The sequence below is a fragment of the Mus caroli genome, unplaced genomic scaffold, assembly GCF_978045245.1.
Source record: "Mus caroli unplaced genomic scaffold, Mus_caroli_1 scaffold_2, whole genome shotgun sequence".
NCBI lineage: Eukaryota > Metazoa > Chordata > Mammalia > Rodentia > Muridae > Mus > Mus caroli.
In genome coordinates this window covers 23,695,238-23,719,649 of record NW_028227257.1, presented here as the reverse complement: position 1 = coordinate 23,719,649, position 24,412 = coordinate 23,695,238, and the positions used below count along the sequence as shown (strand labels likewise).

The 24,412-nt window shown below is 45.9% G+C and overlaps 1 protein-coding gene across 3 annotated transcripts in view; it reads right to left on the bottom strand.

Moving 5' to 3' along the window:
- Nucleotides 1-24,412, bottom strand: part of Uqcc1 (ubiquinol-cytochrome c reductase complex assembly factor 1) — an 84,469-nt gene that overhangs the window by 39,890 nt on the left and 20,167 nt on the right. For all 3 annotated transcript variants that reach the window (XM_021184191.2, XM_029473909.2, XM_029473908.2), the window contains 2 exons: nt 16,262-16,319; nt 1,203-1,311 (listed from right to left, as the gene is read on the bottom strand). In XM_021184191.2, the coding sequence (XP_021039850.1) occupies nt 1,203-1,311; nt 16,262-16,319 (167 nt within the window). The remainder of the gene's footprint in view (nt 1-1,202; nt 1,312-16,261; nt 16,320-24,412) is intronic.

The window sequence follows — 24,412 nt, the reverse complement described above, 5'->3', positions numbered from 1 at the left end:
AACACACACACTCTAACACATAGAAATCTCAATCGTGATTTCAAGGCAGAGGTGATGACCGCAGGTACAACTGGTCTTTCATTCTCTTAGAATCAACGGAAAGGCCATTGCCACGCTATTCCTATAGAGCGTCCATAAAGATACTTAAAGGCAAACCCTGGCAGGCTTCCTACGCCTCCTACACTACAGTTCCTTCAAAGATATGAGAAAACCCTCAACCCAAAGGGACCCAGAGGTTTTCAGGAGGAGACCGCCACCTACATGCAGGGTATAAGTCTCAAAGAAAAAGTGCATGGGGTTAGCAGACAACAGTGGGGGAGCGTGTGAAGATGGGGACAATGACAGTCAGCTATGACTGAACAGTCACTTAGCATGGATAGACCGTGAACATGATGTGACTGAAAAAGAGAGTTGTGTGAACACACACAAAACTGGGATCATGTAGAACAAAGCAAATATGCATAAAACCCAGTACTACATATATCCTATAGTGTGCAGTCATTTTACACACACATTCACATGTGTGTGCACACACAAGCAAGTAAGCTCACACCTGCATGATCCATATTCTCTTTTCTCAGGCTAATTACTGAATTTACTAAGGTATTCGTTTTTAATGGATACTTGGGCAAAATATTCTAGGTAGCTAGTGACCAGAGTTTCCTTAATCCCTGAGGACTGCTGCCCTTCGTACCAGGATCTTCCCGTAAGGACTAACCTAGAGAGTCAGGTATGGGGGTATGTGCCTATAACCCTAGCACTTAGATGGAGGCAGGAGAATCAGGAATCCATAAGGTACATGAATCCATGTCTAAAGAAAATCAAAACCAACCAACCGACCAATCAAAAAAACTAATGTAAAAGGGGAACTAATTCAAATATTGAAGCAATGTCAAAGGCAGTGTCCTTTAGCTAGATTACTATCTGGTTCCCCACTCTGTCCTCCGCATCACCAGAATTCTATCCACTTCTGTATACAAGATGTCCTCATACCAACAAACCACAATAATGTGCACAAACCCATAAAGTATCCGTGGTATGTCAAGCTTCCAAGAGGCAAAGAAAGGTGACTATAGCTGAGCCGCCTCTCTGGCGTTAGGCAACATTTCACAGAATTCCAAAAGCAAATCCATCCTAAAGCTGAAAGAACCCCAGGCTCGGCTCAGCCATTCTGCCGTGGCAGCATCTGGGGAAGCACTCACCCCCATGACTCGGCCGCGCTGCTCCACATCTTCCCACATGAAATGAACTATGATCCGGCACATGTACTTCCCAGTCCGGCCTTCCTGCTTCATTCGGACTAGACACATCCTGAGTGGAAGCAAAACAGTCACTGGATAACCACATTTTCTATGAATTCACACAGTTCATACAGGAGTGATTTTAGCACAGCACAATGAATCAGAAATGCAGGAGTGACCTTATTGTCATTAATATCCACACTCGATTAAAGCTATAGCTTTAAGACACCTATGACACAGGCACTGTAAAAAAGTCCATCTCAAGTGTGCAGTCTGGAAAAGGCTTGCACATTACATGTGACAGTGTAAGCACCACACAGATGAGTATACCTCGATGCTTCCCTCAGACGCGGAAGGCCACACACATGGCTGTTAGACGATGGTCAAATCTGAATCCTCCACTCAGCTGGGGAAGATATTTGTTAACTACTATAGAATTTTTAAATGTGGGCAAAGACTTTTCCTGCTCAGTGCAGTAGCCACCAGCTACTTATGGCTACTGAGCATTTTAAACATGGCTAGTCCAAGGATTTCAAAAACAGAGTAAGAAAAAACTTACATGTTTGATATTGCTGTCACATTAAAATATAAGTTTAAATAAAGTCTATCGGGGCTGGTGGGATGGCTCAGTGGGTGGGAGCGCCCGACTGCTCTTCCAAAGGTCCGGAGTTCGGATCCCAGCAACCACATGGTGGCTCACGGCCATCCGCGACGGGATCTGACGCCCTCTTCTGGAGTGTCTGAGGACGGCTACAGTGTACTTGCATGTAATAAATAAATAAATCTTTAGAAAATAAATAAATAAATAAATAAAGTCTATCATTGAATCAGTTTCAGGGGCGAGGACATGGCTCAGTAGGTAAGAACATTTGCTCTATAAACATAAAGAATGGAGTTAGAATCCCAGGGCCCACATAAAGAGACACATGTGGCTGGGCAGGCCTGTGACTGTGATACTGGGGCTGGGGACAATGCGCTCTAGAGAGCTCACTGGTCAGCTGGCTTTGCCCAAATGGTGAGCTTCAGCAGAGCAATAGAGGAAGAAGCATGGCACCTTCCTCTGGTCCCATACGTGGCTGTGTGTATATTCATACGCATGCACCGTCCATCCCACCCCCACAGTAAAAACCTAACATTCTTTTCAAAACCACTTTCATTTTTTCCTTTTCCTTTAAAAATGTAATGAGAAATGTAGAAACTCTTCCATTGTATCTGTGTCTCCTAGTCCACTTGTCTTGGATAATATCTGTTCAGCATATAGACACCAAGAATACTACAATGACATCTCTATAATGACCAAACCAGTCTCCCACTAGATGTGACTTCCATTGAAGGTAAAGATCAAGTTTGTTTTTGTTTGTTTGTTGCCTTGTTTTGAGATTGGCTCTCAGTATGTAATCCTGGGTGTCTTGGAACTCTATGTAGACCAGATAGGACTCAACCTCAAACTCAAGAGATCCACCTGCCTCTGCCTCTTGAGTGCTGGGACTAAAGGTATGTACCATCATCACCCAGCAAGAATTTTGTCATTTTTATTAACTTAGAAATATATTCAGGAGTGGGAGAGATGGCTCAATAGTTGAAAGCACATCCCGCTCTTCCCAATTCAATGCTCGGCTCCCAGCACCCACATCAGAAAACCCACAAACCTCCTATAACTCAGCCTCCAGGGGGATCTGAGGCCTCCAGCCTCCCTGAACATCAACAACACTCACGTGCACCAACCCATACACATGTGCACACACACATAATTAAAAATAATGAAACTTTTTTTTTTTTTTTTGGTTTTTCGAGACAGGGTTTCTCTGTATAGCCCTGGCTGTCCTGGAACTCACTTTGTAGACCAGGCTGGCCTCGAACTCAGAAATCCGCCTGCCTCTGCCTCCCGAGTGCTGGGATTAAAGGCGTGCGCCACTTAAAGTATTGTATTTAATTATGAAAAAGAATATATTCAAGGTTACTAACTTTTCAAAGTATCCCCAATGTTATTCTTATGACCAAACTGAATTCTGGTGCTTTGAACTAGGTGTCAAGTGACTGCAGACTGAAGGACAATTCCTGTTACAATTACAGAATATCTTATTTACATTGTCAAGTCTCTCTCCATGCAGAACCTGCCCATTAAAAGCAACTGCAAGGGGCTGGAGAGAAGGCTCAGCAGCTAAGTGAGTGAGTGGGGATCTGAGGAAGGCCCACGTCAGTGAGGTCCGGGGTAAATGTGTACTCTGACATGAGCATGGCCATATCTTGAGGATGCACAAAGTCTCAGACCCATTAGGAAAACTGGCAAAGCCGTTACCTATGTGACCCAGGCCCAGGCCCAAGAGAAATGGCAAAGCTTTACTTGGGAGTCAAAGTTTAGATGATTACTGGTCTGCACAAAGACAAAGACTAGCAGCTGCAGCTTCTTCCTCCCCAAACATCCTGAGACTGCAGGACCACAAGCTTCCTACCGAGACCAGCGAGCCTCTACCCCATGGAGCTGAGGTTCCAGACAGTGGAGGCAGCAATTGCATTAGCTCCACTGTACAGGTGTCTGTCTGGCCACTTCTCATTCACCCACTGCCCCTAGCAGCAAGCATCTACTGCTTTTGCAGAGAACCCGAGTTCAGTCCCCAGCACCTACGCTGAGTAGCTGACAGTGGCCTGTAACTGTAGCTTTGGGGGATCTAGCACCCTCTTCCTCCAGCCTCCTTAGGCACTCACACACATATACACAAATAAAATAAATCTTTAAAGGAAAATCAGCCAGGAGTAGTGGCATCTGCCTTTAGTTCCAGCAAAGGCGGGAGGATTTCTGTAAATTCAAAGCCAGCCTGGTCTATATACCATGATTCTGTCTGGGGGTGGGAGGAGGAAAGAAAAAGAAAGAAGGAAGGCAAGGCAAGGCAAGGCAAAGCTACTAGACAGGTTCCTATTTGGAGCAGGCTCTTAGGACACATACATACAAATCCCAGTAGACAGAAGTAGATGCAAGAGAATTGGAAGTTCAAAGCCAGCATGAGCTACAGAGCAGACCCTGTCTCACTACTCTCCTTTGTAAAAGAAAAACCTACAAGCAACAATGGAATGATTTCCGCCCAATCTGTCTCAATGTCTCCATGACTAAATTGGGGGGGGGGTCATACTTATCAAATGGGCAGATGACAAGCTCGGCAAGAGAACAAATGTTATATGACCCAACCATGAACCAAAAATATCTCCACAGTCTATCTCGGCAGACCGCAGCTCACAAGACTCTGAGCAGGGAGAACACAAGGCCCTGTACACAATTGTGTCTAGCAAATAAAGCCCCAGAGGTCCAAGATACGTGAGTCACAACCACCTGCGTGAAAGAGCCTTTAAAGGGGAAGGGGGGAGAGCGAAGGAGGGAAGGAGGGAGGGAGGGAGGGAGGGAGGGAGGGAGGGAGGGAGGGAGGGAAGTACTAGGAGACGCTCAATGCAAGTCAATAGTGATACTGACCCCAAATTAACATGCTTTAGATAGTAAAATACGTCCCCGGTGTGCAAAGCAAGACTCCAGATCGGCTTGGTACAGCAGCATCTTCTGATTCTAATGTTGAACACTATCTCAAGAGACAAGTGGTTCCAGTCATATTAAAGAGTACGTCTGTTCTACTGCGCAGTAGTGGGACTGCAGCTAATGACAGTGTAGGCTAGAAGTGGGGGGTGGGCAAATATTCTCAGTCTACAGCTAACGACAGTGTAGTATATCTAAAGATTGCTAGAAGGGGATGTGGTTTGAATATTCTCACTGCAAAAATAACACATGAGATGGTGGGCACGTTAATGACTCTGGTTTGATTGTAACACAAGTGCATATGTGTCAAAATACTATATAATATATAAATATGTATGATAGGCCAACTAAAAATAAAATTAAAAGCTGGGTGGTGGTAGTGCATGCCTTTAATCCCAGCACTTAGGAGGCAGAGGCAGGCGGATTTCTGAGTTCGAGGACAGCTTGGTCTACAGAGTGAGTTCCAGGACAGCCAGGGCTACACAGAGAAACCCTGTCTCAAAAATAAATAAATAAATAATAAAATTAAAATTAAGAGAAGAGAAAAAGAGGAAAAAAAAAGAGATCGAAGAACATACTGGCAAGGTGGCTCAGCACTGGCCACCCAATCCTGATGATCTCAATTTAGACGAAATACACACACAAATAAGTAAATAAATAAGTTATATATATATATATATATATATATATATATATATATATGTATGTATGAATGAGAGAGAGGCCAAAGAATATCTAACTTGGAGAAAACAGGAGAAGGGCCCTAAATTTATCTATTCAAATATTAAAATCAAAACCAGAGGTTGGGCCAAAGCGAAAGATTTACTTAACAAAGTAAAAACTGTCCAGCAGGGAAGAATGTAAAGATTTAAGTAATAGAATGGACAACTTCAAAATCTGCTCATAAAAGAATAAATGTCTGGTGAACATCCAGCTTTTTTTAATTTAAGATTTATTTTTAAGTGTGTGTGTGTGTGTGTGTGTGTGTCTGGGTATGTGCATATGAGTTTAATGCCCTTGGAGATCAAAGGCACTGGGTTCCCTGGAGCTGAGTTAGAGGAAGGTATGAGCAGCGCAAGTTGAATGCTGGGAACCAAACTCAGATCCTCTGACTAAGTTGTATCTGCAGTTAACTTCGGGGCCATCTCTCCAGACCCAGAGCCTGCAGCTTTCCAACCAGAGGTTCGCTATCGACCTCAAATGGATCTGTTGGCAATTTCATTCTAACTTTTAACCTCTGAACCCAGACAGTACCTAAGATATGAATGAGACTTGGAGATGATAATGAAAAAGGCCGTGAAAAGGCTGGGCACGGGATAGAGAGCACACTGCACAGCAGAAATGCACTGGACAAGGTTCAATAGTACTTTTTAAATAAATTAATTTGTTCTTGTCAGCCTCTCACCTGAAAAGATGCAGTGTTTTGATGCTTAAGTGTCATAGGAGGCTAATTCATCAACAGCAACAGTGAGGTAATGGAATTCTTCATTTATTTGAAAATCCTGTAGTCTGTTAATACACCTGCCCACTGAGGTTTAAAAGGCACAGATTTTTTTCAGATCATAAACTTTTAACTATATCAACATGAGGTGAGGTTGTTGGGGTTTCACAGAACAGCTTGTTCTATAGCCATTGTAAGACAATGAGCAGCTCAATGGGCAGCTGGGCTCAAAAGGTCATACATAGAAAATGAAGGAACTCTCAGGGCGGAGAGACGGCTCAGTGGCTAAGGGTATTTATTGATTGCTCTTCTAGAGGTCCTGAGTCCAATTCCCAGCAACCACACGGTGGCTTACAACTATCTATAATTGGATCTGATTTCCTCTTCTGGTGTGTGTGAAGATAGAACGCTCACATAGAAAAGACGGAGGAGGAGGAGAAAAAGGAAGGAGGAGGAGGAGGAGGAGGAGATCCGAATGGGATCTGAGAAAGCTTGATGGGAAAGGAAACATCGTGAGCCTTGGAAGGACGAGCTGAAGTGAAGACAGAACAAAAGGTAAAAGGCTTCCAAGCCGGGCGGTGGTGGCACATGCCTTTAATCCCAGCACTCGGGAGGCAGAGGCAAGCGGATTTCTGAGTTCGAGGCCAGCCTGGTCTACAGAGTGAGTTCCAGGACAGTCAGGGCTATACAGAGAAACCCTGTCTCGGAAAAACAAACAAACAAACAAAACAAACAAACAAGCAAAGGTTTCCAAACAGACGAAACATGGGGAACAAAGGTAAGGCCAAGGGAGACGTCAGCACCTGTTGAAGGAACAACAACTTCCTCAATTTGTGGCTGGGTAGAGTATAAGAAGCTAAGAGGTGAAACCAGAGAAGTCATGAGTGGGTGGCTTTGAAATGTGGTGCTAAAGAAGTCTGGCTTTCTGTAGGCTAAGCAGACAGTGCTGGGCCACTGGGAGGAAGGCCTGGTGAGATGAACACGCCTGTACTCAGCAGCTGAGACACTGGGAGGCTAACTCTTCCTCCCAGCCTCCATGCTTACAATTAAATATCAACATCACCAAGGCTGGAGAGTGACAACATGGAGGAATTCTTTCATTGTCTGGCTGGAAATACAAGACTGCACTGCCTCGAGAGAAATGTAAACAGTGACGTTTGCTTTAAATCTCTATCGTTAAAATGTTGGCGTTCCTAATGGTTTAGAAAATGTGGGTTGAAGGCTGTCAACGAGCGAAAATCAAATCACTCCTAGAGCACCACACCGAACTCGCTCCACGGATCTGTGACCCACGCAAGCACCACTCAGTATCAACTCCACAGCAAATCGCCTTACAAAACCGAGGCAAGAATGGGGTTTCGGGCCTGGGGAGATGGCTCAGTGGTTAAGAGCACCGACTGCTTTTCCGGAGGTCCCGAGTTCAAATCCCAGCACCCACATGGTGGCTCACAACCATCAGTAATGAGATCTGATGCTCTTCTGGTGTGTCTGAAGACAGCTACACTGTACTTACATATAGTAATAAATAAATGTTAAAAAAAAAAAAAAAGAATGGGGTTTCCTGTCATCACACTAGAAGATGCATTCTGGAAGACTGGTGAGAATGCTCAATGGTTAGTAACACAGCTGCTCTTGAAGAGGACCAGGGTTCGACTCTCAGAGCTCACTCGGGGGCTCACAATCACCTGTAACTCCAGTTCCAGGGATCCAATGCCCTCTGACCTCTGAGGGCACCAGGTACACAGGTGATGATATATACATATACAGATCTGCACAGCTCCTCCCTATCCTATACCTAATTAAAAAAAAAAATCTAAAATCTAAATGAAAACAGCACACTGGAAGGGATTGATGCTTACGCTGACACGAGCTTACCTGTAAGACAAAAGCCACTCCTAGAAAGGAAGAAACCAAATTTTACTAAAGATAAATATATAGCCTGGCATAATGTTGCAAGCCTGTGACTCCAGCACTGGAGAGGCTGAGGTGAGGACACCATAAATTTGAGGGCAGCCCAGGATACACAGGGGAGACCCTGCCTCAGAAAGATGAATCGCCCCTCGCCACCAGAAGATTGACAGAACAGATTAAAGCTACCAAGTGAGGCCCAAAGAGAAAGTGAAATTAATGAAACAAATTTAAAATGTCTCATCTAATGACTAGATGACCTAGGGTCTAAGACAAAGCTAACACAGGCCACACCCTCACTGTACGAGGAGAGTCAGTGCAAGCCAATTTGGAGAATACTGAAAACTATGTTTACACAAAAGAACCAAACAGCTCAATCCAATACATAATTGGATTAATACTTAATTAATCCTTAGACTAAGCGCTCATGTTAACTGGTTTTTTGTTTGTTTTTCCTTATTCTTTCTTTTAGAGGGGTTTGTATGGCTCAGGCGAGTCTTGAACGCCTTGATCCTGCTGCTTCTGCTTCCAAAGAGCTGGGATTACAGCCCTGTACCACCACACCCTGGTCCTAGGTTAAATGTTGAAAACTGCTCTTTGGGGGAGGGAAGGCTTACAGACCCTTACGAATGCAAAATAAACATTAAAAAGAAAGTAACAATAAAATTCATGTATTAATTAATCACTTGTTTAGCAAGTCTTTGTGAGCACCTACTCCAAATGCAGGCTGATCTGTGAGCTGGGCTGATCTGTGAGCTGGGCTGCTCTGTGAGCTGGGCTGATCTGTGAGCTGGGCTGATCTGTGAGCTGGGCTGATCTGCGAGCTGGGCTGATCTGCGAGCTGGGCTGATCTGCGAGCTGGGCTGATCTGCGAGCTGGGCTGATCTGCGAGCTGGGCTGATCTGCGAGCTGGGCTGATCTGCGAGCTGGGCTGATCTGCGAGCTGGGCTGATCTGTGAGCTGGGCTGATCTGTGAGCTGGGCTGATCTGCGAGCTGGGCTGATCTGCGAGCTGGGCTGATCTGTGAGCTGGGCTGATCTGTGAGCTGGGCTGATCTGTGAGCTGGGCTGATCTGTGAGCTGGGCTGATCTGTGAGCTGGGCTGATCTGCGAGCTGGGCTGATCTGTGAGCTGGGCTGATCTGTGAGCTGGGCTGATCTGTGAGCTGGGCTGATCTGTGAGCTGGGCTGATCTGTGAGCTGGGCTGCGAGCTGCGCTGATCTGTGAGCTGGGCTGATCTGTGAGCTGGGCTGATCTGCGAGCTGGGCTGATCTGCGAGCTGGGCTGATCTGCGAGCTGGGCTGATCTGCGAGCTGGGCTGATCTGCGAGCTGGGCTGATCTGCGAGCTGGGCTGATCTGCGAGCTGGGCTGATCTGCGAGCTGGGCTGATCTGCGAGCTGGGCTGATCTGCGAGCTGGGCTGATCTGCGAGCTGGGCTGATCTGCGAGCTGGGCTGATCTGCGAGCTGGGCTGATCTGCGAGCTGGGCTGATCTGCGAGCTGGGCTGATCTGCGAGCTGGGCTGATCTGCGAGCTGGGCTGATCTGCGAGCTGGGCTGATCTGCGAGCTGGGCTGATCTGCGAGCTGGGCTGATCTGCGAGCTGGGCTGATCTGCGAGCTGGGCTGATCTGCGAGCTGGGCTGATCTGCGAGCTGGGCTGATCTGCGAGCTGGGCTGATCTGCGAGCTGGGCTGATCTGCGAGCTGGGCTGATCTGCGAGCTGGGCTGATCTGCGAGCTGGGCTGATCTGCGAGCTGGGCTGATCTGTGAGCTGGGCTGATCTGTGAGCTGGGCTGCGAGCTGCGCTGCTCTACAGCAAGCCGACACGCTCCTCCGACAGTTGCTGATGCTCTTAAACCTACAATTTGTTATTGAGGTTATAAGCCTTAGCACTATCTCTGTCTCTCAGTGATTCCAGGGCCTCATAAATAATCCTGATCTCTTTTACATATAAGGAAGGCGAAGAACCCAACTAGCAAAGTAAAGAAAAACAGGAGAGCTCAAGCCTTCCTCTGACGGCTCCCCAGTCTCTGTAGAAGGCCAGCCCAGAGACAGGCTCTACGGTAGAAGACCCGATGCAGGTAGAAGACCCGATGCATCGGTACCCATCACCTGCCTCTATTTACACAACTATTTATTCAGGCCAGCTCTCTGCCTTTCACGTGCTTAAGTAACTTAAGGTCACACAGCGGAGAAGAGAGGAGCTGACACAGGCTGAGCTTTCCCCCAAGCCAGTGTCTCACACATCTCACACGATTCCTTCAATTCAGTGAGGCCCAGCTCAGCAGCCTCTTCCTGCGAGAGAGCGTCCCTGTCTGCAGCCAAAAGAGCAAGAGCCTCCTCTCTCTTCGAGCCAAGAAGAGCAGCCGAGAGGGTAGAATCAGCCGAGAGGGTAGAATCCTGTGACTCCGAAGGCTGATCTCCTGCCACAACTTGGCAGCTCTGAACATCCTGTCCCACACAACCATGTTTGGAATTTGGCCTGGTTCAACCAAGTCTGCTGTTGAGAGGATGTGATTCTGAACTCCATAACTAGTGGGCATGCGCACAGGTCTGCCACACGGACAGCTGTAAACGAATCTCAAGTGGGATTTTTTTAGAGCTTGTTTGCCTTACTTTGTCATCCACTGAGGCCACGAGACAGAGGCCAACGTGGCCACTCAAGCCCCTTTGTTTGCTAAGGAGTGGTTTATATATTGGTGAGCTGGCACAGACCCTTTCCTGGGGCTATGTTCATGGTTATCGATACTTAGTCTCCTAAACGTCGTCTCTAAGCTTTCTAGGGGGAGCACGGTAGCCACCAGATTCATCTGTGGCAAAAGAAAGCAAATCAAAATGCTTCCTGAAACCACCTCACCTGACGTGAACTACCATAAGCTACATATGGCTCGAAACCAGATCCTTAAGATCAAGGTCTTGGCTGGCAAGTACCAGGCCACTGAAGGTCATGTGTGCTGATGAAACGCTTGTGCGTGGGTCTTTGGTTTAAACAAAAAGGAACTCAACAACCTACGTGTGTGGATGTGTGAGCGCAGCCTCTGGCTGGGGGAAGAAGAAAGGAGCTGTGCACAGCTCCAGGGCACACCATATATAGCAGGTCTGGAGTCAGCAGGAGCCCGGATGCCCACAGCTACATCAAAACTGCAAGGGTGCTTTTAAAGCGGCCCTGGCAGATGCTGCCAGCGCTTGCCAGGGCCGCTCCCAGCTGGACTGGGATGGCATGGTAGGTTTTCCAAAGCCTTCCCAGTCCATACCTCACTTCCTTTTCTTCTTTAGAAGAGTCTTACCTGGCTCCCCTAATATTCACTCTCCATCTTGCTTTGGCACTTGAAACATCTTTACAAGTTACTTCTGACTCTCCTAACAGTTCAGGCCCATCCTCTGGCTCTGGGCCCCTGAAATCAAGGTTTGTAGTTCCTAAGCATCTACTGTCTCCCGGGCTTTCTGGGACACAGACAGTGAATGCCAAGAAAAGCAGCGCTCACTTTAGAGCTAGTCGTGGAAAAGTCATTTCTGTCATTATTTGTATTCAGAAAAAGAGACCCCTGTCCCTTGGTCACCGAGAAGAGACACTAGGGCATCCCCGTCACAGAGTCAGCTTTGGGTTTGTCTCAGATTCTTCATTGTTATGTGGGACATAAAGTGACTTGTGACAAATGTCATCAGGTCACCAGAACCATCCCTCCTCGTGTAAAACAAGGGAACGGAAGTAGAGAAGTGGCTTTGAAAACTGCCTTCTGGGTTTCCAGGAAGCGGCTTCAGGGTCCTTTTGTGCATGTGTGCTATACACGTAAGAAGTAGTCACGTCATTTCCACGCCTTCACTCCAAGCACCAACCTTTTCACCACTTACACAGTGTGGCTGGGATGAGATTTACTCTGTGCAGAGCTCAGCATTGAAGAGCGCATATCGATTCTGCGGAGGTTCCGGAATTTCAAAAACTTTCACAGTGAAACAACAAATGAGAGCATTTATAACTTGACTGGAATTTAAACATTACAAAATGATGGGGGGGAGGGCAGAGACAAAGGGGGGGGCTGAGACTTAAAGAGATGATGGCTCATATATAAATAATGATTTTTTCTTTTTTTTTAACCTTTTTTATTGGATATTTTATTTATTTACTTTTCAAATGTTATCCCCTTTCCTGATTCCCCCCCCCCCCAGAAATCCCATCTCCCCTCCTCCTGCTTCTATGAGGGTGTGCCCCCATCCACCCACCCAACCACACCTGCCTCTCTGCCCTTGAATTCCTCTACACTAGGGCATCGGCCTTCACGGAACCAAGGGCCTCTTCTCCCATTGATGTCTAACAAGGCCATCCTCTGCTACATGTACGGCTGGACCCATGGGTCCCTCCATGTGTACTCCTTGATCCTAATTTAGTCCCTGGGAGCTCTGGTTGGTTGATATTGCTGTTCTTCCTATGGGGCTATAAACCCCTGCTGCTCTATGATTACCCTCCTGCCTCTGCCTCCTGAGCGCTGGGATTAAAGGCGGGCGCCGCCACCACTACCACCACACAACTGAGTTGTTCTATCTTTATTACGGCAGAGTGATGAAGAAGGCCACCTGACACCCTACTTTGGCCTCTGCACACAAAAACCACATGTAGACAGACACATGTCCAAACACAAATCATGTAATGTACATATGTAGGTATCAAAATATTACACAGTCCTCCACTGACATGTATAATTTTTATGTTTTTATATATCCACTTTTTAAACTTAAAATTGTTTAAAACCTACCAAAGAGTCACAGAAGAACGGCTTTCAGATGGGAGGGGAAGGCTTATAATGAACATAATGCTTTAATTACATACTGAGGGAAACCAAGAGTTTTCCAGTAGTGAGTAGGGTAAAGGCCATGGCACTGCACAATGGCAGAGACAAGAACAGTCAAGGTACAGGTGGCTTCTTCTAGGACGTGAATGGCATGCTCAGAAACTTGAGAGCAAAGGTGGAAATCAGGGACTGTGGGGTTGCACTCTGGTGAAATCAATTTGGTGGGTTAAACCTTCAACTACTAGCTAACATTAGTCCAAATAGAATAGGAAGTACCAGGCATTTCCTGACATTGTAAAAACAAGCTTTATATGTTTGCATCCAATGTGAGCATGCGTACTGGTTTCAAAGTAAATTCATTTGTTACTGTTAGCTCAGAGTCAAAAGAGTTTGAGCTAAGTAACAAATGACTGACCAGGGGAAATGAATGAAGGATAGGCAAGATGAGCTTCCAGGTCTCTGGTCCAGCCACCTGACTGGACCCCCAGTGGCTGGCTGGGAGAAGGAAGCATGCAGGAAGGTTGTTTATCAAGCCCATAGAGGGATGCTGGGTGAAGGCAACAGCATCTTTCCCAGAAGCTGCAGTCAATACTGACGGTGTTCAGCAGAGACAACAGACACATGGTCAGTGCCACAGCAAGCTCACTGAATACACAACTAGCAAAGGACAGAAGGGTGTCTGCGGCCTTAAATCTCAACCCACAGAAAATTATGAAACGAGAGCAGACAGGAGAAGCGGACCATCGTCAATGTACAGGATTGCTAGCATCCCGTTCCTATCTTGCCTGCTGATAAGGACCCAGCAGCTAGGGGTGACAATCGCCTATTGGACCCAGACAAACATTCTGGAAAGCCTCCCATCAAGATACTTTCATTTACTAAGCGTCTGTCTGGTGTGGTTTGATTTGGTAGGGATTTGTCCTTCCTTATGATTGCGTCTTAAGTTTCTGTCCCTCCTTGTTTCCCCACCTCCTCCCTCACAGCTGCCACTCCAAGAGGTGATTCAATTGTGTTCCTGCAGTGTCTCTCTTGACTGCACTCTCAGTCGGACTAGAAGAACCTAACGTTCCTATGGACTTGTTGGGTACATCCACCCCTCTTCTGTTTTTACCCCTTAGGAGTGGGAGTCCCCAATTCTCAGAAGATCCCTACACAACTGGGCCCAAACCACTTTCCTGGTGATCCTTTGACTAGATTCCTCCACAAACCTACCCCAAACACTTCAGCCAATTGGCTGCCTTGAAATACTCTGAGTTCTGTGGGTCTGGTACCTCCCTCCTGCCACTGAGTAGTCGTCTACCTTTGTGCTTCCGCAGCTTTTCTGTGGGCTTTGAGCCAGGCATTTCATTATCATCTACCACAGACAACCGTGCTCAAGGCCCACCAGTTTCTTAAACGTGTGAACCATATCACAGCCTTCTCTCCAGCACCTCACGGTTCCAAACACACAGTAGGTCCTTGACAAGGATTTGCTGAGTCCAATAAAAAAGGGCCAAGACATTCTACCAAAAATCTACCAAAAACCTATCTAGGGGCTGGAGTGATGGCTCAGTGGTTAAGAGCACTGACTGCTCTTCTAGAGGTCCTGAGTTCAATTCCCAGCAACCACATGGTGGCTCACAACCATCTGTAAATAAAGACTTTAAAAAAAAAAACAAACCTATCTAGATAGTAAGAGCAAGGACGGGGCTGGAGAAAGACAAAAACCAGAAGCCCCCCACCCCCTTCTACTTAGCTGGTGCTGGGACACCCCACTCCTCTAAAAGAGTTACCTTCAGCAAGAAGAGCTGAGCAGAACAGTTTGGAAAGTTTAAAGAAATCTAAGTAATTTCAAGGTACTCTCGGCTATTAGTCAGGCATTAACCTTGGGATGTGGTCACAGGGATTATATATTTTATTTTGCCATCCACTCCCTCTCCCACTCGGATACCTCTAGCTATATGGGCAATAAAGAGTCTTTCATACAGGCTCTGAATATTATCATTGAGCTCCTCTGGGGACAGCTTAGCCTTCTCGAAACCCTCCCACCTTCCCAATGAGTAATTCTACCATCCAGTCCTCACACTTAAAAAAAGTAGTTTTCTTCTCAATGTATCCAGTATCCCTCCCTGCACCCTGTGCTTAACCCCCACCATGGACACCAAAGGCAGACAGTGAGCCTTCTCAGCCTCCTGACAAGTAGCACAGTATCTGCCTGATGACGAGCAGCGGTGGGAAGGGCTCCAACAGCCTGAGCGCACTCTTCTCTGCTAGAAACACACTTATATACGTTGTCCAACTTAGCAATACAGTTTATACCTGGCCTCTCTCCCTCACTGAGCCCGGCTTTTTGAGAGCCAGCCCTAGTACCCAGCAAAGTGCCCAGGGCACAGTGTCCCTTCTATAAACTACTGGTTTAGAGGGTTCATAAAAAAAAAAAAAAATCCATAAAATAAACTGCCCCTTTGGGCTCCTTAGCCAAACTCAGTGAGTTTGGAAAGAGGGGCACTGCAGAGACTATCAGGACCAAACATCTTTATACAGTAGCCAGGCCTGTGGTGCAAGGTTCAGCTAAAGGCGGGCTCAAACAAGGGCCCTTTGACAGGCAGCCACCCCCGTGCTCCATGGAGCACTCGCTGTGGTCAGTATAGTAACCAGTTCTCCAGAGTTTACTCTCCCAAGATCTGGCAGTGCCCCCACCCCCCACCTCAGTGACTCCTATTCCCCCTTTGACCTTTAATGCTGTGTAACAGTAGATGAAAAATGAATTTTTTTTTTTGGCTACTTCACAGCAAAAGAAAAAATATACTGTTTAAGGTGTTAAATATTTTCACATGCAACAAATCTGGCTTGCCTCTAACCTGCATGCACACTCAGAGGCACGGGTGTAAATGTCAGTGGTATAATTTGTTATAGGTTTCTGATGATCAGCAATGAAAATGACCACGGATTCTCACAATTCAAACCACTTTTACGTAAATGTGAACTTTCCTAAAACAGCTGAGGGACGGAACTTTTCCATCCAGCCTCAGAGAGTCTCTTAGAGATACTGATAGCATTATTCATGGGGTTAGGTGTTCTTTTAAAAAAAATATTACAAATATTAGTTTCTCTCTGGGTTTATGCTTTGACCTTTAATAAAAATGTGCTTCCAGACACCAGTTATGAAAATGAGAGGGACAGGTTTTCATGCTTGAACAAGTGCCATTTATATAATCAGACCCGAGGAGAGCCGCATCTTAAAGCACACACACACACACACACACACACACGCACATGCACACATGCACACACACGCACACACACATACACACACGCACACATACACGCACACATACACACGTGTGCACACACACACATACACGCCTTTGATGACCTCACTTACCAGACGTGAAGCAGGGTTATGAGGAACCAGGAGTTGAATGTATCGGGCATCTGACACCCTAGGAAATAACAGGGAAGTGTAAGTAGGTGAAGGCGCAGAGAAGGCATACTGACTTGTTTTAACCACTGGTGGGAATCGTTCAGCTAAAATACATGGCAGTATGGTATTTCTGATTATGTATTTGTAGAAAAGATCAGTAAAAACACAATGTAAGACCATAGGCTGGAGCAACAGATGCAGACAACCAGCCTCCTAGCTCCAGCCTTGCTGCAGCTTTGAAACTTGGACAGACTGTAGCCTAGCAATCTTGGGCAGACTGTAGCCTAGCAACCTTGGGCAGACTGTAGCCTAGCAGCCTTGAGCAGACTGTAGCCTAGCAACCTTGGGCAGACTGTAGGCTTGCAGCCTTGGGCAGACTGTAGGCTTGCAGCCTTGGGCAGACTGTAGGCTAGCAACCTTGGGCAGACTGTAGGCTTGTAGCCTTGAGCAAACTGCTACTTCTCTCTGAGTTTCTCATTTGATACAATGGGGCAGACATGATCTCTTATGTTCCTTCCAACCTCATGAAGTTCTGTGCTACTCTCCTTTTCCTTTCCTGGCTTGAAGTCTAAAATGCTAAGCAAACACCACCTCTCCTGCTCCCCTTATGTGTCGGCTACTGTAATCACTTGAGCCCTGCAGCAAAGGTTAAGCCTTGTCTCTGTTTCCAAGTTTGTAAAGACAATCCAATGTGGTATAGCCATGAATGTGCCAAATGATTTACCCAAATAGCCAGGAGAGAGAAAAGTGGAACTCTTAGGAACAAGGGCTGAACAGGGACTCAGACTGCAGCCACTTCAAAGGCCAAATGTCAGCCCTCAGGGATCACACACACTAAGCTCTTGGTTTATAACCTGCAAGCCAGGTCTCAGTTCAGACATCCATGCCTCTCAATCCTCACACATCTGAGAAAGCCCTCCAGTCAGCTAAGGGATCCCCACTAGACGTTCGGTCCTCCTTACGTGACAAGGAACAAAGCTTGACAAGGAGCTGGAAGGATGGATGAATGAGAGGGAATTAGTGGGCACTTGAGCCCTTGTGGTAGGATCAGTTTTTTGGAGTGATGACACACAAAGAGGAGGAGGAGTAAGGCCGGGCATGATAGTGCAGGCCTAGAACTCCAGCACACATCCTGTGATCCTCTGAGGCAGGGCAGTGCTGTAAATTCAAAGCCAGCCTGGGCTACATAAAGGCTGTATGCCCACCCCTCCCTATCCCTCCCCCCCCCCGCCCTCCCCCAAAAACCTCCCAAAGTATCCTCTGCCAGTCAGTGTTCAGTGAGGTGATGATTAACCAGGGTCACTAGGAGTGAACACCCAGGGCAGGACCCTAGGAGGGAGGACCACAGTCAGCATTAATTAGGGAGTCCTGGTCACTGCGGCTGGGCTTCTAACAGGCCAGGCGTAATACGTGCTTCATGGTCCACACTTCAACAAATCTGTCCAACACCCCGAGTACGTGGCCAGTGAGAAAGCTGACAGTGGAATCAAGACAACGGCTCAGGGAAACACAACCCACGAAGTGAGGTACCTGAGATGAACTTCACACTTCCCTGACTCTATCTGCAGTGTGTGGATTGTTACGCAAGAAGCTCTCTAATGCCAAAATGTGGAGAAACGGCCGTACTCCACACCCAGTGCAAGGCTAATCATCCTTTACAGTATTTCTCTTAATCTTTACCTCAACGCAGGAAAGAAGTACCATAAACCTACTCTAAGGTAAGGAAACAGAAGGCCAAGTAGCTATGGGTAGCCACCACGTTAAGCTAGAGGCAAGGCTGGGTTTTGAATCCAGGTCTGTCACAAAAGGACACCAAAAGTCTCGGGTGAGCTTACCGGGTGGTGCCCAGCAGCTGTCAAGTGGATTTCCTCTCTGAGCCCAGCAGGAGGGAGCTGGAGGCTGGCCTGACCAGCCATCCAGCTACTAAAACCCATGCCATCTGAGTGCCGGCCAGCCACCCTCCGCCTAGAACAAGAATAGCCCCGAGAAACTCTCAAGCCCGGATCTCAAGTTGGGTCATTTTTGGATGTTAGAACAAAACATTAAAAAGAAAGGTTTTCTTGGAAGTCTGTCTTTCAAGCTGGAGAGTGAAATCTGGCTGTTTGTACAGGGCAGTCTGTCCAATGGCTACCTCTACATCACGGCTTCCCAGCCACCTCCAGGAGCTTGTCCAATTTCCTCAGATGGGGAGTCAGTTCTTGGGTTGGAAAGCACAGTCATACAGACAGACAGACAGGTCAGCAGCTGGCCCTGGGTCAAAGTTTTCCCTTCTGGGGTCAGCTCAGGGCTGATGAGAAGAGCTGGCACGTGAGTAAGCCCCTGTGCCCATGCAGGTCAGAACAAAAAGCCACAGAGTAAACCTCAAAAATATCAAACCAACGAATGGATGTTGACTATGAGCAACACAAAAATACGATTCTTAGCTCAACCAAGTGTGTTTACAAACCTCAGGGCTAAACCCTGAGACACTGCCATGATCACACTACTGCTCCAATAGACAAAAAAAAAAAAAAAAAAAAAAAGGACAAAGTGCAGTAAGATTAAATAATTCCATATTGTCACCAGAGAGTGCTAGTACCACTTTTTTTTTTTTTTTTTTTTTTTTTTTTTTTTTTTTTGGTTTTTCTAGTCAGGGTTTCTCTGTGTAACCCTGGCTGTCCTGGAACTCACTCTGTAGACCAGGCTGGCCTTGAACTCAGAAATCTGCCTGCCTCTGCCTCCCAAGTGTACCACTTTTTAATAGGCCAAAATCTAGACCCTGTTACTTTTTTTTTTAACTAGGTATTTTCCTCATTTACATTTCCAATGCTATCCCAAAAGTCCCCCATCCCCTCCCCCCATCCCCCTACCCACCCACTCCCACTTTTTGTTCCCCTGTACTGGGGCATATAAAGTTTGCAAGTCCAATGAGCCTCTCTTTCCACTGATGGCCGACTAGGCCATTTTCTGATTCATATGCAGCTAGAGTCAAGAGCTCCGGGGTATTGGTTAGTTCATATTGTTGTTCCACCTATAGGATTGCAGATCCCTTTAGCTCCTTGGGTACTTTCTCTAGCTCCTCCATTGGGGGCCCTGTGTTCCATCCAATAGCTGACTGTGAACATCCACTTATGTGTTTGCTAGGCCCCGGTGTAGTCTCACAAGAGACAGCTATATCAGGGTCCTATCAGCACAATCTTGCTAGTGTATGCAATGGTGTCAGCGTTTGGAGGCTGATTATGGGATGGATCCCTGGATATGGCAGTCTCTAGATGGTCCATCCTTTTGTCTCAGCTCCAAACTGTCTCTGTAACTCTTTCCATGGGGATCCTGTTACTTTTAAGCAGATCTAGATGATGTTTCTGGACCCACTTTCCTTCTCCATAAGGCAGAGCAAGAGGGCCTAGCTCAGAGCTGTGATGACAAACAAGGGTTAAAAGGCCTATATCCAGCTTAGTTAGCAAAGCCAGTGGTCATAGCACAAGCCTCTAGCCCCAGCTCTAGCACTCAGGAGGCATAGGAGAGGAGATCTGAGGTAGAAGCCATGCCACTCTACATATCAAGTTCAAGGCCAGCCAGGGCTATATAGACCATCTCAAAAAAAGGGGGCTTAACAAAATGTCCCATTTAAAATAGGGACTCAATATCCACTGTTGTCATTTTTACAGTGAATTAAATAATACGGTTCAAATTATCTTTGAAAAGCTTCATCGGTTACTTGAAATTGTGTCACTAAGTGGACTGAAACCTCAACTGCTGGCTCAGACTTTCTTCATTAGAGCCTCCTCCCCCCTACGGTGATCAGTGTCTTGGAGGCAAAAAGAGCCACAGACAAGAATTCAGAATTAAGCATGAGCTTCGATAACTGACCACCTCTGTTCCAAAACACCAGGAACAAACTGCATCACGCAGCAGGCATGCGCATGTGACGGGCAAGGGCATCACCAGAGCATCCGTCCCATAAACAACAGCTGCCAAAGAATCCGACCGCTCAGATGCAGCGAGCGAGCGCTCGAGATCTCAACATTACACGCTCTGTCTCTGGTATCTTAGGGAGGACTGTCCAAGAAGCTGACAGACACAGCATACCATGACCCAACTTGCTCACACATAGTCTTCAAGAAATGGCATCAGCCTCACTTGAGCCAGGGAGAATGACACTTGCCAGATACCCAAGGCTCTCTGTCCTCAGGACTCTTGGAACCAAGTTCTACATCAAAGACCTAAATGGGCGTGGCTACTTTAAAGGTATCATCTTAGGAAGCAATATATAAATCTCCCTATTTTATTCCAACCCCCCCCCCTAACTTCCTTAGAATCCAAACCACAAGAAAGTCATTCTCATTATTTTGTAAATTAAAAAAAAAAAAAAATCTTTTGCCTCCAGATGTTACTTTCCAAATCTGTTCTTTGTTCACGAGCCACACTTTGGAATTCCTTCGGTAAAAAAAAAAAAATTGGGGGTGGGGGGTGGGGTGAGAGCACAGCAAATAAACATGCCATAGGTTGGTTGGTTTATAGTCTTGGCTAGCCTGGAACTCGCGTTGATCGGGCTTACCTTAAGTTTACGGCTATGCTCAAGCCTCTCTCTTCTGAGTACTAAAATTACAAGGAAACACAACAATGCCTGCTTATGTTACGGGGTTTTGTGACTGTTTTGTTTGGAAGCGGGATCTCTCTATTCAGTCCGAGCTGGCCTGAACTCACAGAGACCTGCCTCCCAGGTACCACCATGCCCAGGCTAAGCCATAGAGTTTAATAGGTAAATGCCTACTGAAGTCTTAGAAAAACTGAAGGGAGAGTGTGACCAGCAGAAAACTCACTGCCACTTGCACTGAAGGACAAAGCCAGGCCAAACTCACCAAGGCGCACGCCATGGTGTGCATACACACAGAGTGTCCAGCACTAACAACATCTCACAGAGCGCGCTCTTGTCAAAATAAAGCAAAACCCAAATTTTTAAGCCACACTGCAATTTCTAGTTTGTGGTTACATTCATTCACAGGCAGCATGTCACAGCAGGAAAATCCCTGAGGTTTAAGCCAGACAACACAGGTGCAAGGCCTTGGCTAGGCAATCTTAGGCAAGTCACTGAGCCACTTTAAGCCTCAACTGCTTCTAAACACAAAACAAAAATAAGCAATAATACAAAAGCACCCACTATCCCACAAGGTTGTGAAGCTGCTAAAGGGACAAACGTGAAAGCAAGCAAGTGTGAGCTATTAGTAGATAATTGTAACTTTCAGAAACTTTTCTTCAGTTGGTCATCACAAGCTATGGACTGAAATACGAGTACTAACTACCTATGTAATAACTGTCTTTTATTTGATTCTATAATATTAATCCAAACTCAAGAATCTTCAGTAGGGAGCTAGACAGATATGTCATTGGCTAAGAGCGCTTGCTGTTCTTGAAGAAGACCCAGGTTTGTTTTCCAGCACCCACATGGCAGCTCACAAATGCCTGTAACTATAGTTCCGGGATTTCCAATGCTCTCTTCTGGCCTCTGTGGAACACCAGCACATGCATGTAGGGCATACACACATGCAGACAAAACATTCATACACATAAAGTAAAACTAAAAAATAAGGAACCTTTAATTACAGGGAATGAAAATAAGCATTCATTGAAAATAATTATAATAAATGTGAATAATTTAATTAAATCAAGTATTGAATATCTGATGGTAAACTTTTGTTTTTTCTTTTCTGTGGGTACAGTATGTATGTGTAGTACATGCATATGAATCTTTGAGTGCACCCATGCATGTGATGCAGAGTCTAGAGGAGAGTATCAGGTGTCTTCTCTTATGGCTCTACCTTATTCCTTTGAGACAGGAAGAGCTCACCATTTGGCCGACCAGCAAGCTCCCAGATGCACCAGGTGTCATCTCCCTCTCACAATGCTGAGGTTACAGGCATGTCTGGCTGCTGTGTCCTTGGATGGCTCAAGGGACTTGAGTAGGGGTAGTGAGGAAATGAAGAAAAGACAAACAGATGGACACATGGACACAGACAGAAACGCTGGTTCAGGTGGACTAAGGTCTTTCGATGGGGAAACCATGGCACCATAAGCTGAGTGTCTATTACAGAGATTTGAACAGAGATGGGGTTATGGACCCGGCTGAACCAGGAGGCAGAGTTGAAGGTACACAGATGGCCAAGCAGACAAGGTGAGCTAATCTCAGTAGACAGTCTCTGTATTGCAATCATCAAGCTGTACCTTTCTGGAGGGCGAACACTATAGCGGACATTTTCTACCCAAAGCGTCAGCTCTCGAACCCAGACATGGGAGGAAGAGTTGGATATCCCTGAGCTTCATCCAGAGAAGCTTTGCCATTTTTTTATGGGTCTGAGGCTATGGGGCCCTACCATGGCTGTGCCCAGGTTGATAACACACATTCACTCAGGCAACCTCGAGTCAAATGGCAAAGCAAAATGGCTCAGGAGGTAAGTGTTTGCTGCCAAGCCTGACAAACTGTGTAAGATTCCCCAGAAACCACATGGTGGAGAGAAACACCTTTATTTTTAAAAAAAAAGATTTATTTATTATTATATGTAAGTACACTGTAGCTGTCTTCGGACACACCAAAAGACCAGACAAGGGCATCAGATCTTATTACGGAAGGTTGTGAGCCACCATGTGGTGGCTGGGATTTGAACTCAGGACCTCTGGAAGAACAGTCAATGCTCTTAACTGCTGAGCCAACTCTCCAGCCCCCAAGAAACAACTTTTATAAGTTGTCCTCTAACTCTGACCTCTACATGAGCCCCATGGCATTTATGCTGATATACATGTATATGTGTGCATTTGTGTGCACACATATTCCTACATACACACACATACACACACTGTGACTGTTTTTAATTAACAATAAAAAAAAAACTGCTTGTTTACAAAGAAGCAGAAAAACTGTCTTTCCTGATGAACAAGAAAATAGATTTTTTTTTTTACTGGTTTAGATCACTACTAGCAGTTGATTATATTAGTAGATGATTAATTTGATGCTGTAAACTGTAATTATTAGCACAGTTAGGAAACCAGTAAAAAAAATATAGAATTATAACTCATTATAGTATTTTAAGTCCCTAGTATTTATCTGTTGAAATGGTGAAGTAACCAAAATAGCTTATATTTGAGCTTTTAAACAACCAATATAGTTATCAAGCAATCAAAACTGCATCTAGTGTTCTTCGCTAACTACGGACAGACATTTGTTACAGAGTAAAGTACCAGTTGTAAGAACACAGAACATAGGTTTCTGACTAAAGCAGTGTTTCTTAACCTGTAGGGTCCAGACCCCTCTGGAGTAGACCAATCCTTTCACCCGGGTCACCTAAGGCCATTGGAAAACACAGATATTTATATTATGATTCATAACAGAAGCAAAATTACAAATAAGAAGTAGCAATAAAAATAATGTTGTGGTTGGGGGTCACCACAACGTGAGGAACTGTATTAAAGTCACAGCATTGGGAAGGTTGAGAACCACAGCTCTAAAGTCTGTGGACACAGGGATGGCTGACATTTTCCAATGTTCTTACAAATACCTATTTTAGTTAGCTGTGCTAATAATTACAGGTTACAGCAGCAAATTAATCCTATATTGAGATAATCAACTGTTAGCAGTGAGCTAAACCAGTAAAATCCCCTGGTAAGCGATGGATCAACTGGATGTAAGCTATAAAGTTATATTACCCTTTGGGGCCAATAGCCCTCAAATAGAAAGAAGAACCATGAAATTTAATTCAGGATCAACTAAAACAATTCAGAACTAGAAACAAAAAGAAAACCTACAGACAAAAAGTCCTCATCAAATGCTAAAAGGGGGAGCAGAGGCACAAGGCTGCAAGCCCAACACTTGGGAGGCAGAGACAATAGGATCGGGAGTTCAAGGTCACCCTTAGCTGCACAACAAGAGACTATACCTAAATAGATAGATAAAATAAGGGCTGGGGAGGTGACAGTGCTAGCCATTCAAACATGACCACCTCAGCCCGGTCCCTAGAACCCAGGCAGAGTGGCCTATGCTTGGGACCCTGGTGATGGGGGAGGCAGGGACAGAAGGCTTGCTGGAGCTCCCTAGTCATCAAGCACTGCTTAGCTGAAAAGCGCCAGGCCAACGAAAGACCC